The sequence below is a fragment of the Anticarsia gemmatalis genome, chromosome Z (assembly GCF_050436995.1).
Source record: "Anticarsia gemmatalis isolate Benzon Research Colony breed Stoneville strain chromosome Z, ilAntGemm2 primary, whole genome shotgun sequence".
Lineage (NCBI taxonomy): Eukaryota > Metazoa > Arthropoda > Insecta > Lepidoptera > Erebidae > Anticarsia > Anticarsia gemmatalis.
This window is the reverse complement of record NC_134776.1, coordinates 5,042,978-5,058,405: the sequence shown is the minus strand read 5'-3', so window position 1 is coordinate 5,058,405 and position 15,428 is coordinate 5,042,978. Positions and strand designations below refer to the sequence as shown.

Genomic DNA, 15,428 nt, shown 5'->3' with positions numbered 1-15,428 from the left:
TTGTTGAATGTTCGTAACATTTCTTTCATAATTTATTATTATTTGTCCTTGCCGGTAGATGGTTATTGCTATAAATTATTTATTACATTTACATACATATGTATGTTTTAGGCATTTGTTTAATGAATTTCTTGAAGGCATGGAAGTTCCCCAACTTGGCAGCGTGGTGAAGTCGAGGCTTACCCTTCCCTCGTTCGGGAGGAAATTCTTGCCCAGCAGTAGGATAGTAAATCTACATTATACTTGTTACTTATACAGCGCCGGAAGCATGACTAGTGTACTTACCATACACGCAGTGTGTAGACTGTGTAGTTACCGTAACAATTTACCGATAACGAAACTGAGGGGGTGCAAGTTTTAACCCGTTAAAGTCCTATTTCTCGGTACATACCTATAAGACTTGACTGACATATTCCACCTCAACTACCGAGTTGGGGACTTTGCATGCCTTCAAGAATAAATGTATTAAACAAATGCCTTAAATGTGAGAGCTGTCGATAATCTAAAAGAACCAATGTACGGTGAACATCTCGCTAGGGCTCAACTTTGTTATTTAATTTTAATATTATCTCTTTGCTTCTTGTACAGTAGTTATACAAAACTTCGTGTTAATAGGTAACATTGATAACAAAAAAATATTTACTGTTTTTAACAATAAATAGATTATGTCCTGCGGTCTAATTACGTTGAGCATTATCATATTATCATAGGCTAGTCGCTAAAGAAATGGTAACTGTGGCGCGAATGCACTATATTAAGCTAAAGGTACTAAGTATACCTTTGATTGCAGAGTAGAACCGAAGCTCGTGCTCGGACGGCGAGTTACATCACTTGACTATGACGGGTGCAATGGGGTCATGGTCACACGTGGCTGCTGGCCACTATCGGCTGGTTTTCTTTATTCAATATCTACTTAGATGGTATACTTGGTCCCTGTATGGGACGCTGAATAAGCGCAGAAGAAATAACTGCACTTTTTCGGCATCATTCCGTTTCCTTGTCGCTTAAATATCTACTATTTATAACTCAAAGGTGACTGACTGACACAGTGCTCTAACAACGCACAGCCCAAACCACTGGACGGATCGAGATGAAATATGGATGGTAGATGTTATGACGTAGGCATCCGCTTAGAAAGGATTTTGATCAATTCTACATATCAATATGAAAATTCTATCCTAAGTCAAAACCACGCAGTCGAATCGCGGGCGACAGCTTGTTAGTGTATATCATTATAAGAAGAGGTTGCGAGCTAGTTTGATAAGAGAAAGGTGAACCTAAGAAACAGCGGCAATTTAACTACTAAAATATAAATACAATTTAAATAAGTCATCATAAAATATTCCCTCGGGTAAGGTGCGCAGAAAACTGGCAGCATTATAATGGCAATGCTAATTCTTTTTCCTAGGAAAAGTCCAGCCATCTGCAAAAAAAAAATGATATGGTAGTCATTTTATGCTCGACAGTGTTTTATAAAAACAAAAGGAGCGAAACCGTGTGTCTTTGAAATCATTGGACAATTTTATAAAAGTCGCATGTATCATCCGTATGAAGATGTACTAATCTAAGTATAATGGTGCGTGCTTCACTAACGACTTGTCGCAAACTATTGCATGGGAACCAGTAGCGTATAATTTACCCCCTAATTTCGGATTCACTGCTCTGACCTAAATCGATTACGCTACTTTTTGTAAATTATATAACAGTTGCAATAAATGCGAGCCTCAAATAAGCAGGGGCCGTAAACCTTTGGTGTCTACAGTTAAATTTAACGTAGTGTGGTGATGAATAAACCTAAAACTGTTTTGTTTGCCAGTATGCGAGAAATAACGCATTTTACCTTGCATTGCTTGACGGTTCTAGTTACTGTTTACACTGAAACGCTAGTAAAATTACATTGAATTCGATGCTCCATTTTAAAATATAAAGATTACATCCACAGCATATGATAGAGAATTAGAATCATCCGGACTTACGGAATGATCCACATTCTCGGTCTGAAAGCAGATAAAATAGATGTGTTCTGTTGTACTCTGAGTGAATTTACAAGGATTCCTATGTTATTCGAGCGATCTGGTTAAAAATCGAATGTTTAACTAAAACGTAAAAATGTTGTTGACCTAAGCAACATTCACTGAAAACCGCAGAATATCTAAATATCTACGGCGGTGGTGCGCAATGAGCATTGCTTGCAAGCAAAATAACAGTCGTGCGAGTGTTCTCTGCCAGTGCTAGCTCGACCACAGTGCAACGTGAACGTGCTCTATAGTGATCCACTTATATCGACAAACTCTTACAAGTGAGTTAACTTTTTAAGTTTTTTTTTTGCGCTGTGTAGACACTTGTGACTTTTTTATTACGTGTTCGTTGTGAATTATGGTATTAGTGTTCCGGATAAACAGCCAATGCGAATTATTATTTAATAACAAAAGCTCTGCGATTGCGTTAGTTTTTTGAATTGAGTGCCTCTATTAGAAAATAATATTAAATAGCAAATTATTTACAAATAAGTAATTGGTCTAATCGTATATTGGAAACATCTCTTAAATTTTTCATTTGAGTAGATAGTCTATAACAAATCATGTGTTTAATTATTTTAAAGAGCACTAAAAATAATTAAATTTAATATTATGATATTTTAACAGGGTCAGGCAGAGGCCAAATAACGTCACTTGCTACTGATCCCTACTCATTTTCTTTTCTTTCGTTATTTTGTTGATCGCTTTTTATATTTTGATGTGCTAAAATAATAAATAATTAGTTTCATACATTAAATTTCTTGAGGGCACGTAAATTCCTAATAAGGCGCACTTTGCAAGCGTTGTGCATTCTGAAACCCCTCCCTCGTTCGGGAGAAGACCCTTGCCAACAGTAAGACATTAACGAGTTTAAAAAAAATCATGTCACTGTACTTTTAAATTAAGTACATTCATAGGTAAATTTTGTAACCAAAAGAGGCTAGTAGAACTATGGCCCATGAACCTTTCGTAGAAAAATACGTATTTTCTTGTGCCACATAAAATTGACATGATCATAAGTAAATAAACAATCATGCTTATATTGTTTGAGGCACTTATAGTTGTTTGTGCTCACTGGTCGGTAAAGAATCTGCGGGTACAGTAACCCTCCCTTGGCTCGGTCCTTTTATTGATGGATAACCGCATAATGTTATTTGAATTAATTGTCTCCGTGCTTCGGAGTTGTCGGTCAAAAGTCGGTCCTGGTTGTTGTCTATTAAGAAAATAGTCGTTAAGGCATGTCAAAGGCTTGCTTATTTGGTCAACTTTGACACGTCTTCTTCCTCATCTTATCGTATGGTTAGTCTGGTCAACCTAGAGTCAAAGTTGTTCATGCCGCCCGATGGAAATTTGACACTAGGTTGACCACTGAGGCACTAACATACTACGATTAAATAATATAAAAAATATATAGGAAATGGCTTAGTCTGTGAGGATGTATGTATGTTTTTTAAGAATGTAGGTAATTTGGCGCGTGTATCACGTGGACTGAGGCCCGTTCTAGACGCTAAAGTAATCTTTCTCAAGTTTAGATAGGGATGTTCTATACGTATTGATAAATCGAAAGATCCAGTCGACTTGTACCGATACAGACGACACTGGTGGATCGAAGACAGTTTGATACTGTCAATAGATAAATGTCGATCTAATTCGTCATGAGCCTGTATCGAACCACCAGCTGATTGTTTGTTCCTATATTATATCGTATACACACACTTTTTACACTTGCATTCATATTTAATTCAATTTTAAAATCCTTTTTTACATAAACTTTGTAAAAAGTATTTGGAATAGTCATATAGTTTTACCGTTTCGGAAAAGCTGGTTGCTCATGAGAAGAAACCGCATGAAACTCATTAGTATTAGCTTGCTCTAGAATATAATTATTAATGCGATTTTTGTAAAAGCTGATGTATGGTAGTGAATTTTTCAACCAATAACTATGTATTATGCATTGATTTAAATGGAACGCTAGTAATTTGTAACCTTGATTATTACATTGCGTACTCTTTACGAGAAAAGTAAACATAATATATATTTTTTATTAAATATTAAATAATGGAGCATTATTTTTTTATCATTACATTGAATAAACAATAAATATAGATCTAGTAAGGCAGTGTATCTGTTCAAGCGATATTTTTACATAATGACTGGAAGCATAATTCTCTACCTATCAAAAAATGGCGGACGTCGTAGAAACTATTTTTGCAGTACATTTAAATGTCAATCTCTCGATACTCGATCTCGATCCTATCTTATCTCTCTAATTTACCGTACAATACTTAACTTTTTTATGAAATTAAACAAATAATAATATGCTAAAAATATGAAGACAATGTTTACATTAAACAATAATATGCATCCGTGCCCTAGATTTTAAATGTGCAAAGGCTGCTGAAAATTACCGAAATATGCAGTAAGTTGCCTACTGTAAATTGGTGCTATAAACAAAAAAATATAATAATCAGTTTTGTACTTACCAAGAACTTTACAAAATTAATGTGTTGTTTTAACAAACAAAAGTATTTGTTAAAACAACACATTAATTTCGTAAAATATTCTACAGTAGCTTCTGCCCGTGACTGAGTCCGCGTGAAAAGGCTTTCCGGGGCAAAAGCACAAGTGTTTTCATGAAAGAGTTTCAAGCATACATACATCCATTCATCCTCACAAACTTTGGCATCCTACTTATAACATTATAAATGGATGTATGGATGTTTGTTACTCTTTCACGCAAATACTACTGAATCGATTACGATGAAATTTGGTATGAAGGTAGCTGAAGACCCAGAATAACACATAGGCTACTTTTTATCCCTGAGGGAAGGGTTTCCACGCGGACGGCCAGGACGGCAGTTTATAATAATAAGAAAGAAATACTTACACATTTACCAAAGTTGAAATATAAAACATCTGACCACGTCCTGACCTAGAACGTATATTGCGATTATTTGTCGACCACGACATTTTTTCCGGTCCGTCAACTGATGACTGATCGTCGAGACAAATTGAAGTGTAGATACCTAAGTAACGACAATTCAATTCAACGGATAATCTATAATTAAAAAAATATGGATAAACTATGAATTAATCATCGTGACTTTGTAGAAAACCTTTATATATAAAATCTTTTTTGACATTCCAGGACCATCTAAAACATGAACCCTAAAATATTTATCTTTCGAATATTCTGCTTCGTTAACAAACACGAAAGTTTGGGACGACGGAAGGATGACTGTGTGGTGATATTGCTACAATTATGTCACACTGAAAGATTATGTAGGTACTACCTGGACTAACAGAATAGGGATCATGGCTAATTTTAATTTTTTATCCGGTATGTTGTGAAAAATAATCTCACACATTTTTTAATTGTACATACATAATCAAGTATTTAAGACGATACATTGGGTTGAAAGTCGCATGACGGTACGTTAGAGTACAAAATATCGTTAGCCACCACTCCATAACTTTACTGCTTTTAAGTAAGTACCCTTTTTTGTTTTTGATGAAAAAAATACGTTTCAATTATTTGTAAATTATCTGACTGACGGACTAATTAGTATTTCTGGTTTATTACCTTTGACTCATCCCTAGCAATCTATAAAGCGAAAAGATTAAGTACTTTTTACCTCGAGCACAAGCTTAGCTCTAATAAATAGTCCAAAGTGCGTAACTGTTTGTTTTTCAATAGATAATATATGACCGTATTGCGATATCAGAGAAGCCTTGCAAGTCCATCAACATGAGAACATATAAAAGCTGTAGGATGTTGCAACTGCAAAGGTAACCGTGCGTCAAGTCACGATATCTTCGTTCAAAGAAACATGTTTCGCCGCAGGCACATAAGTATGGTGTCGCAAAATTATTCATGCATTTCATGATTCATCCTTATATAAACGAAAATAACCGTTTCGTTTACGGATAAATAGCTGAAACAATGTAAATAAAGAAATATACTTACCTTATATTTACTTGTTTTTTATGGAAAATAACAGTGATATCAAAGCGACGTACCTAAGCACATTAAGCATTCGTCTCCAAGCACACGTCCAAAGTCCAAAATCTAGATGGAAGAATAACATTGACTTTTCAAAGTTTGTGAATTATAGAAAAAAGTGATATCATGTCACTTGTTTGAACGGCAAAGTAAACATTTTAAAGAACCTTTTATGTCCTCAGGTTTTACAAACTCAAACTAAATCAGCACTTGAGCAGCGTGATGGACTGCCGAAACTCAATATTTAGGCTTTTGCAAGATTATTCTTGAAGAGGTTGAAATACGGGATTAATGTTGGCATGTGTTTAAACTCGTCTCTTAAAAATGTCGAATTGGGCATGAAAGTTTGAAACCCAAAAATTTCAAGTTCTAATCTTTAATTTCAAGTTAATATGGTCATTAGAAGTAATTCATTGTATTTAGAAAATCATTCTCTAAGGGGTAAAAATAAGGAAGAAAGATAGCTTGAGAGTGCCTTAATTTTGAAAAAGAAGGAACACTATAATGTTTTGTTTCCAAGTAAGAAAGGTGTCTCGGAGTTTTAGAAAATTCTTCTTTAATGAAGGTCTAATTTTAGTACGCTTGAAAGTTTATACTGCACGTTTGGCGCAGTGGTTTAAGTGGTCACCTCGCCGCGATAACCATAGTGCCGCGTGTGGCGGGTTCGAATCCCACCCGGGACAAATATTCGTGTGATGAGCACGAGTATGTTCTGAGCCTGGATGTTAATTTATCTATATAAGTATGTTTATCAGCTGTCTGGTTACCATAGTACAAGCTCTGCTTAGTTTGGAATCAGATGACCGTGTGTGAGTTGTCCAAAAATATTTATTTTTTTAATTATTTATACAGCAGTTGTCAATATTTTCAGATATATCGGGGGTGAAATAGTTAAGTAAAAGCTTATGTAACTGTCTCATTAAATCAGTCGGGTTCATGATACCTAGATCGTGCAACATTGCATCACGGTGCTAGCGTGAACAACCTAGTATAATAGTGGTCTAAGCATTTGTTATGTAACTTTCGTTCACGCTGCTTGGAGTCCAACTTGCTCCATACCACCGGCGTGAAAAAGATCACTTATTTGAAACCATTACAATCACTATTAGAAATTACAGAAAAACCCGGAAGTTGACAGAAAATGACGCCACAGCGGCCGCCACAACCAATTGATCTATTTATCTTGAATTAATGGACATATCGGTGATGTCCTTTAATGGGTCAAAGGGCCTACCATGGTTGGTGAAAACGAAATTTCGTATTGAAGGTTTTTTACTATTCTAATATGACACGGAGTAGGCACCATTGTTCTACCGACATTTTATGTGAAGTACCTATATATAATATAATTAAACGCGCGAGTCCAACTCACACTTTGCTGTTTTCTTTACTTTTAATTTAAACCAAATAAAGAACCGAGCAGGTCAACTAGTTTATAACATTAGAATCAGCAATTATAATTCACACGAGTCGTTGCCTCCTCCTGCCGAGACTTAGGTACATCGTGTCCTGAACAAAATACTTTAAATACTTAATACTTAAGTTAAATATTATTCAAGGAGCTGCTTTCGGGGTTCATAGCGATAATTATATGAAAATCACATTGCTAATGAACTATTACTTGACTTGTTAGTAATAAAATTCATTCAATGGAGAAACAAACGTTCATAAAATACGATAACAGATAAAGTTTAAGTTTATTTACTTATTATTTATTTAATTATAAATTAATTTTCTGGCCTGAATGCGGAGGCTTGAGTTTATGTTTATATGTATAAATGAGTATTGATTGAACCAACTTTCCGTAGTGAATTTAAAGTGTAGCTGACAGTTTACCAACCTATTAGAGTGCTGCAAGCTTAGTAACCACAAAATCGCGCAATGCTACTTTTTATAACCCTTTACTGTCCTACTGCTGGGAAAGAGTCTCCTGCCGAACGAGGAAAGGGTTAGGCCTTGAGTCCACCACGCTGGCCAAGTGCGGGTCAGGGACCTTGCATGCTCTCAAAAAAGGTGTTAAACAAGATGAAAAGTATTCATTACATTGTTTATCATTACTCGAAGCAAAAAATTATCATCATCATCATTCTTAATCGGATAAACAAATTAAATTGTATTCATGGTAATAAAGCGCATGACGGACGAGTCCGCGGTCTGCGCTTGTTTCACAATTTCCACGCTGACACAGTTTACCCTAATTATCTTGAAATGCTTACACAACCTTACAATTACATAGATTAATAAAATTATGTTACTGTGTATGAGCTGTTCTTGATGTTTACAACAATTGCATATGTTGTTACTATTATGTATGTTATTAAACTTTTAAATGTGATGCAGATTACACACATGACATAGGGCAAATTCGAGTACTGAGTATTGAATAATATCGCGTATCTGCTTTCGATCTAATTCTACTCTAGAAAGTTAATTACTTTCATTTATATAAGTATATATATATATTATCGCTATTTAAAAAGCATTTGGGCTCATTTTCACATAGATAGTGCTTGACGTGCTTTATGTATATTTACCATAAACTGAAAATTAATGATTGTATCGAATAATATAATTCGATACAATCATTAATTTTCAGTTTCAAGTACCGAAACTGGTATTGAAAATTGTCTACATTTGTTAGATGAGCGATACTATCCAATGCAATTAACTACATGGATCTGCACTATTCCCGACAATTTAAAGCAATAATTCAAAGTAAATAAATTTCACATAGGCATCCATTCCCATCTAAATAAAACGAAAGTAAATTGAGGAGATATTTGTTTTTTCCTTATTGCAATTGGTAATAATATTTAATAGAAATAACTATTTTAAAGTTTGCGAGCAATCTTCCCTTAAAGAGATGCAATTAAAGATTGTATGACAATGTGTTGTGTAAGCGGTTTCAAAAAATGGTAGGTACTATATGCAAAATCTTTAGTTAAGAATACGTGCTCGCCATAAGCACGTATTCTTTTGGTATTGATGACAGAAAATAGGGAATATCGGGGAAAATGAAAAAATGATTTGACTCGAGGATAATCAGTAAACAGTACTCTTATTCATTTGGTAGAAATTCATTAAGTAGTTAATTTATCACCTACATAAAAATCGTAGAGTAAAGTTTTAAAAAAATCTAATAATTATTACTTTTCAATTCATATACCTAGTATATGCCACATTGTGTATACCAATAAGCTTATTCTAAACGTTAAGCTCTAATTTATATTAGAATACTTCTCAATACTAGCTTGGAATCGTGTGCGACAATTGGCTATAGGCTCGCTCCATATTACATAGGATTAATATTGTTGATGGCGATTTCATACACTTTTGCCTACACCTCCGCGTGCAACGGTCATGATATATATTTTTTGAATGATCATAGTTTTATTTAGTTAGTTTAAATAAAACATTTTTCAAAATAAGCTAAATCTACTATAAATAGGAATATATAAAAATATATTATGAAAGTATGAGCATAGAACTTGAGTCCATGATTTTTAAATAAAAATCTATGGAGAAGTGTGTTACACAGAGTTATTTTTCCTTTATTCGAGTTTAGGTCATATATTTTTGCATGGTGATTGTACAATATTACCTAAGTATTTGTAGTGTGCTGTCCGTGGTTTAATCCACGGTCCTATGTGTTTGTCCAATCCATGTTTTTATATTTAAACTATCTTAAACTTCAATTTAATCTATTAGACAATTTTTCCTGAAAGAGTAACAAACATCCATCTATTCATTCAATTGTATGTTCGGTGCTACCCGTGAGTGAGTGATTTTCATAGGATCATCTCATCAACGGTGGCGTTTATTTTATTGCTGCCATTTTTTAAAAGGCTTAATACTTCATCTTTGTACGGAAAATAGCCATATTTTTAGCCATAAGTCGTTATACATCTCCCGATACTTGTTACAAGATTTAACCATTTGTTTAAAGCACCATTGCTTCGAAATGATTTACATCTTCGATGTTATTTAGGTACTACATTTACTGCGTAATCAATTCCAAGGTTGAATATTCGATCGGCCATATTAAAATACAAATTTAACGAGAGGTGGGTATAACGGATTTCTTAAACTCTATTTGAACATTACATAATGCACCGAAAATGATATTTTGTCATTGCACAAGCCGGCGCTGACGGCGCTGCGGCCGTTGCTCAACCAAGGAACCGAACTGATTGGTTACATACTGACTGATGGTTTAAGATACTTGAAGCGATCCGTCAAGAGTTTTCTTAGAAGATGCTAGTTTCTTACACAGTAATTTAGGATATAATGCAGAAAATTATAAATATCCCGAAGAGTTTTAGAAGAAAATTGTGAATCGAGTAGTTAGTATCACAAAATAAAGTCCCCTCGTGTCTGTCCATTTACAAAACAATTTCATAGGGCTTTCACTAATAGACAGAGTCATTCACGGACTTATAAGTGTATCTATAGGAAGTATAACACATGAAGGGTCTGTGCAATGTTTTATAAGTAGAAAATAATGATGAATGAGAATGTCAATACGTGTCGGTTTGACCGCACAGAAAGATTTACACAAGCATAGATTGACGCGAATCATAAGATGGTTTTCATAGAGCTCACAAGTCATGTAACGTTGTAAACGAATTAACCGAGATTAATCAACTAATCTTTAATTACTAAAGACGCGTAAGTGTACCTACTGTTCTTTATTCAGCTCAAGTATTGCAACCTTAGAGCCTTGGCAAGCGCTTAGTAGAATATATAAGTTAGTCGGATAGTGACAGGAAAATCATTCGAGACAAACCTTCGTTATTACATTGTTAATTGGATTTTCTGCATCATTGTAATAATGAGCAGCACAAATATTTTTCAAGTGGGTGACTATATAAGCAACTTTTTGTGAACAACCACATAAAACCTGCTCTTTCTTTAATGTATGAAATAGAAATTGTGACGAATTAACAATAGTCCTACAATATTTTTACTATGATCCACTTTGTTTCAGATTACAAAAGCCATGTCTCGGAGGACTACCAAACGTTACCTGACTGAAGCAGATGTGTACAACTGCCCTCTCACCCCTGACACCCAAAAAGTAGCCGAGGATGAACTCCGGGAGACTGAGAACTCTAGATCGCAGGCTCTGTCTGCCTTAAGGAGCTGGATGGAACAGAATCCCAAATTCATGGCAGTGAGAATGGGTAAGTGTTACTTCTTATAATTCATTTGCGGTCAGCCTCGGCTTCGCCCGGTTAAAACAGTTATTTTACAAAAAATCTTTTCTAAGTACTATACCCATAAACCTTCCTCCTGCATCCCTCTATCTATAAAAAACCGCATTAAAATCCTTTGCGCAGTTTTAAAGATCTAAGCATACGTGCATTAAGACATGGGACCAGACACGGGAAGTAACTTTGCTTAATACTATGTAGTGATTATGAGAATTTACAACTCAAAATATTAATTGCTTCTTTTTGGAAAGAACATCACTGTAAGGTATCTAATGTAATCAAATATAACCAACTATCTAGGCAGGTTGAGATAAGATGTGTCTGTAATTCTTCTATATCTTCTTATCCTTAGTATGGTTGGCACAATATGTCCTTTTTCTAAAAACATGCTTTATTGACGTTTGGCTGATGTTTTTATTGCCGTCTTCATGCCTGACGTCAATCCTCCTTGGAAATACTACGGTTAACAGGAAATTAGGGCAGTGACGGGGGTGCGGGTTAATGGTACAGGAATCTGGATGTTTCGGTAATTTATGACGATCTACAGCTTTGCAAAAGCCATTGGTGTAGGTTGCAGTGGCTTGTGTAGGTCGGGATCACACGCCCGGATGTCTCTTTTTGGAACGGACATATCAGAATCTACTGTAGGTGGTCTCTATAAAAGAAAATAAGTAATCGACTTTAAAATCGATCTTCTATGTGGCCTGATAAATCGAAACATTTGCAATCAAGATAATATTGTTCACTAAGTATATATTTTTTCTCTTACCTAGATGCAAATTTCTTGCTACGTTTTCTTCGTGCTAAGAAATTCAGCGTGCCGATGGCTCAAGAAGCGATCGAGCGCTACATCTTGCTGCGTCAGTCGTGGGGCATCGCTTTCAATCAACTCGACTACAAGCTGCCAGTTATGTTGGAATTAATCGAATTGGGGTAAGTACTTCAGGCTCAAAGTGATAAGACAACGCGACTGATGACTTTAAGTTATTTAACATACCTAACTAGGCAGTCAAATCGCTCAAATATACTCCAAAAGAAAAAAACAATAGAATTATTAATAGTCCACCGTATACGGTAATTTGGTAAATAGTTATTTAGTTGGAATAGACCAAAATAAAAATACAACAACATACAATGAACTGCCATGACGTGTTTTTCGACTAATAATCTTCCTACTAGCTTAATACATACATCGTATTGCTTGGTAGGTTTATTATCGTTAATTATAATATATCATAATGTATCTACACTTCTATGTGATTCGACGCAAGTAGATATAGATATCTTCATAAAATATACTTGTGTAATTTTTTAACCCATTAAATTCCCACTGCTGAGCAAGGATCTTCTCCCTACTGAGAGTAATTAGGACTTGAGTCTACCACTCTCGCCAACTACGGGACTTTACATTACCTCAAGATATGTGTGAAACAAATATTATATTAAGAATATTTTTTCCAGATACATATTTGTGAGTCCGTTCAAGGACAAATTGGGACGTCGCGTGGTCATTTACAGGCCTGGTAGATATACAAGTTTATAATATCACCGTCAATATACAAGTAGTATTCATTTTATTTATTACTTTATTTCATAATTATATATTTATATGGTTTTGGTAAATATTTATGCATGATTAAGAGGCTTTCTATCAGATAAATTGATACTTAAAATTAATTGGAATGTGACTTGGCAGCCTGAAAAGAAAAATATCGAAGGCTAATTAACTATTTTATTTAGTTAATTATAAGCTAGTACCAAATGTTTTATGATACAAAATGAAAAGCGTCGATTTATTGCGGTGTAGCCTTCAGAAGTTACATTCATTGTTGCCAATAGCTTTATTGTAGAATGTGACGAAACACTTTATGCTTTTAGCACAAACTTGCGTACTTACACAGCATTGACATTTGCACATCGTTCAGTTGCACAGTGCACACTCATTGTCCACATTCTGTTAGATACAAGTATAATATATTTGACCTAAATGAATAGACGATTTATTGAAACCATACTAACACGTTAACTGTTGTTGTTACTTGTACACTTTTGAGACTGCAGAATCGTCATTCGTCACATTGTGAATGATGAGCTATTTTCCCGCTTCAGAACCTTTACGAACTTAATCGGTTAAGTACTCGTGATTCCCAATATGAACCCATGTACCATCGCCACCACCGGCCGCGGCCCAGGGCTATGTTGTACTTTAATAAAATAATTTTACACATTAGGTACCTACCTACCTATTGTAGCTGCATTATTTGTGAGCTCATTATTGTTATTATTAGCATGGGAATATGTAATTTTGTAGGATTACCGGGTATATCGTGAACTCATCACTGGCTTAAAACCTGTGGGACCATGGGTACTTAACCACTAGAACATATGTATCAATAACTTACATACACCATTACTTTAACTGAGACACCATAAGAACAGGACCTGGAGCTGTTCTCGTAATTATAATTACAAGATGTGAAATTAGTTATAACAGGTATGTTTGCATTTAGGTGTGTTCGACCCATACAAATACACGAACCAGGACATGTGCCGAGTTATGGGCATCTGTTACGAGACCCTGTTGGAAGACGAGGAGAACCAGGTCCGTGGCGTGGTGCACTACGCTGACGGCAGTGGCGTCAGCTTTCCACACCTCACCCTCTTCACACCCAAAGAAGCCGTCAGAATTGTTAAGAACGGCGAGGTACGTTTGAATATGATTGCTTAGCCTTGCGTCAAAATGTCGAGAACACACGAATAGCCAGTTGTCGTCAGCACCGACATTTATGGTAGGTATTTAAGTTGAGGAAACTATGTATCTCAAATAAAGTCCTTGTAAGGTTCGTTTGTAAATTAAGATAGCCGTTAATGTCTATCAAAGGCCCTCCAGCGACTTGTAACTATAACTTAGGCTATAGGGTGACCACTTGTAAATGCTAAAAATATATTATGCAAAAAGAAAGTCACTCAAACGCAAAACCACGCAGTCACTATAAAATAATTAAGATGTGGACTCCGATTAACTTCACGTGAGTTTACACATGCTCCTAAGTACATTTTAATACGTAAGATTGATCTTATTTCAAGTGTTCAAACAAAACTTATCTTACTTTATATACCTACCTAGGTACTAGGTAGGTATTAAAAATACTATTAGATGAACACACAATGAACAAATTTTTACATTTTACAAATGCTTCGTACATAAGTTATAACAAATAGAATACTCTGATACCTACTTACTTTTCTTCTCCTCAGCGTACCTTGCCGATGAGACACAAAGAAATCTACGGCATCAACGTGCATCCCACCATCAAATTCGCCTTGGACTTTGGCATGGGGCTCATTTCAGACAAGATAAAGAAGCGAGTAAGGCTTTACAGTGCTATGGAAGAGGTAGAAATTGACAAGAACCTGCTACCTAAGGAGTATGGTGGCACCATGCCCATGAGGCAGATGATTGGTGAGTCACAAACATTACACGAAACACTTTAGGAAAGAATCAGTGCGACGCTGTTAACGTGAAAATGTAAACACGTTTAAGGTTCAGTCAAGCTCAATCGACACGAATAATAGGTACCTACCTATATGAAGCTGACATATTTATCCAATCAATTTTAATGTATACAATTATGCATACAACTATACTGTACTTTGTGGTTAATACCGCTAAATATAAATAAGTAAAACTTTTGTATCTGTTACAGATTTGTGGAAAGAAGAGTTAGCAAACAAACGCGACACCTTATTATTGAATGACAAGATGGCAGTCCGACTAGAGATGTACAGCGAAGCAGCGCGAGAGGGCGCTATATCGGCGCTCAAGGCAGGCGCGAACACGTGCGCAGGCGCTGACGCCGTCGGAGACGCCATGAGAGGACTCACAGGAAACTTCAGAAAACTGGAAGTAGATTAAATTAGTTGTAATTGTATATTTTAGACTGATTAGTTACTTTCTACTTTAAGCCTTGAAGTACAACAATCAACTACGTCGATGTCGTCGATGTATGGATGTATTACAGTTGCATTATTGTCAACACACGTGGGTATTATCGATGTGGGTAGTATTATTAATAGCGTAAAGAATATGATTGGTGGTACTTTAATAAACTAACTCTAAGATTCGAACGATTGTGCGGAGTGGTTGAGATTTTATTGATATTGTTCTAATAAAAATCTTTACTTAAACTGTGT

General features: G+C 35.4%; 1 protein-coding gene across 1 annotated transcript; it reads left to right on the top strand.

Moving 5' to 3' along the window:
• Positions 1–2,166: 2,166 nt before the first annotated feature.
• LOC142986373 (alpha-tocopherol transfer protein-like) lies at positions 2,167–15,423 on the top strand. Its single transcript, XM_076134840.1, has 7 exons — positions 2,167–2,299; positions 11,009–11,204; positions 12,008–12,167; positions 12,696–12,757; positions 13,745–13,938; positions 14,493–14,697; positions 14,942–15,423. The coding sequence occupies exons 2-7, from the start codon at positions 11,021–11,023 to the stop codon at positions 15,148–15,150; spliced, it is 1,014 nt and encodes a 337-aa protein (XP_075990955.1). The 5' UTR covers positions 2,167–2,299; positions 11,009–11,020; the 3' UTR covers positions 15,151–15,423.
• Positions 15,424–15,428: the final 5 nt, after the last annotated feature.

Excerpts from the sequence above, each read along its gene's own strand:
- LOC142986373 (XM_076134840.1), top strand. The coding sequence starts at position 11,021 with ATGTCTCGGAGGACTACCAAACGTTACCTGACTGAAGCAGATGTGTAC. Across the intron at positions 12,758-13,744 it reads CGTGGTCATTTACAGGCCTG|GTGTGTTCGACCCATACAAA; the intron begins GTAGATATACAA and ends GTTTGCATTTAG. Across the intron at positions 13,939-14,492 it reads GAATTGTTAAGAACGGCGAG|CGTACCTTGCCGATGAGACA; the intron begins GTACGTTTGAAT and ends TCTTCTCCTCAG.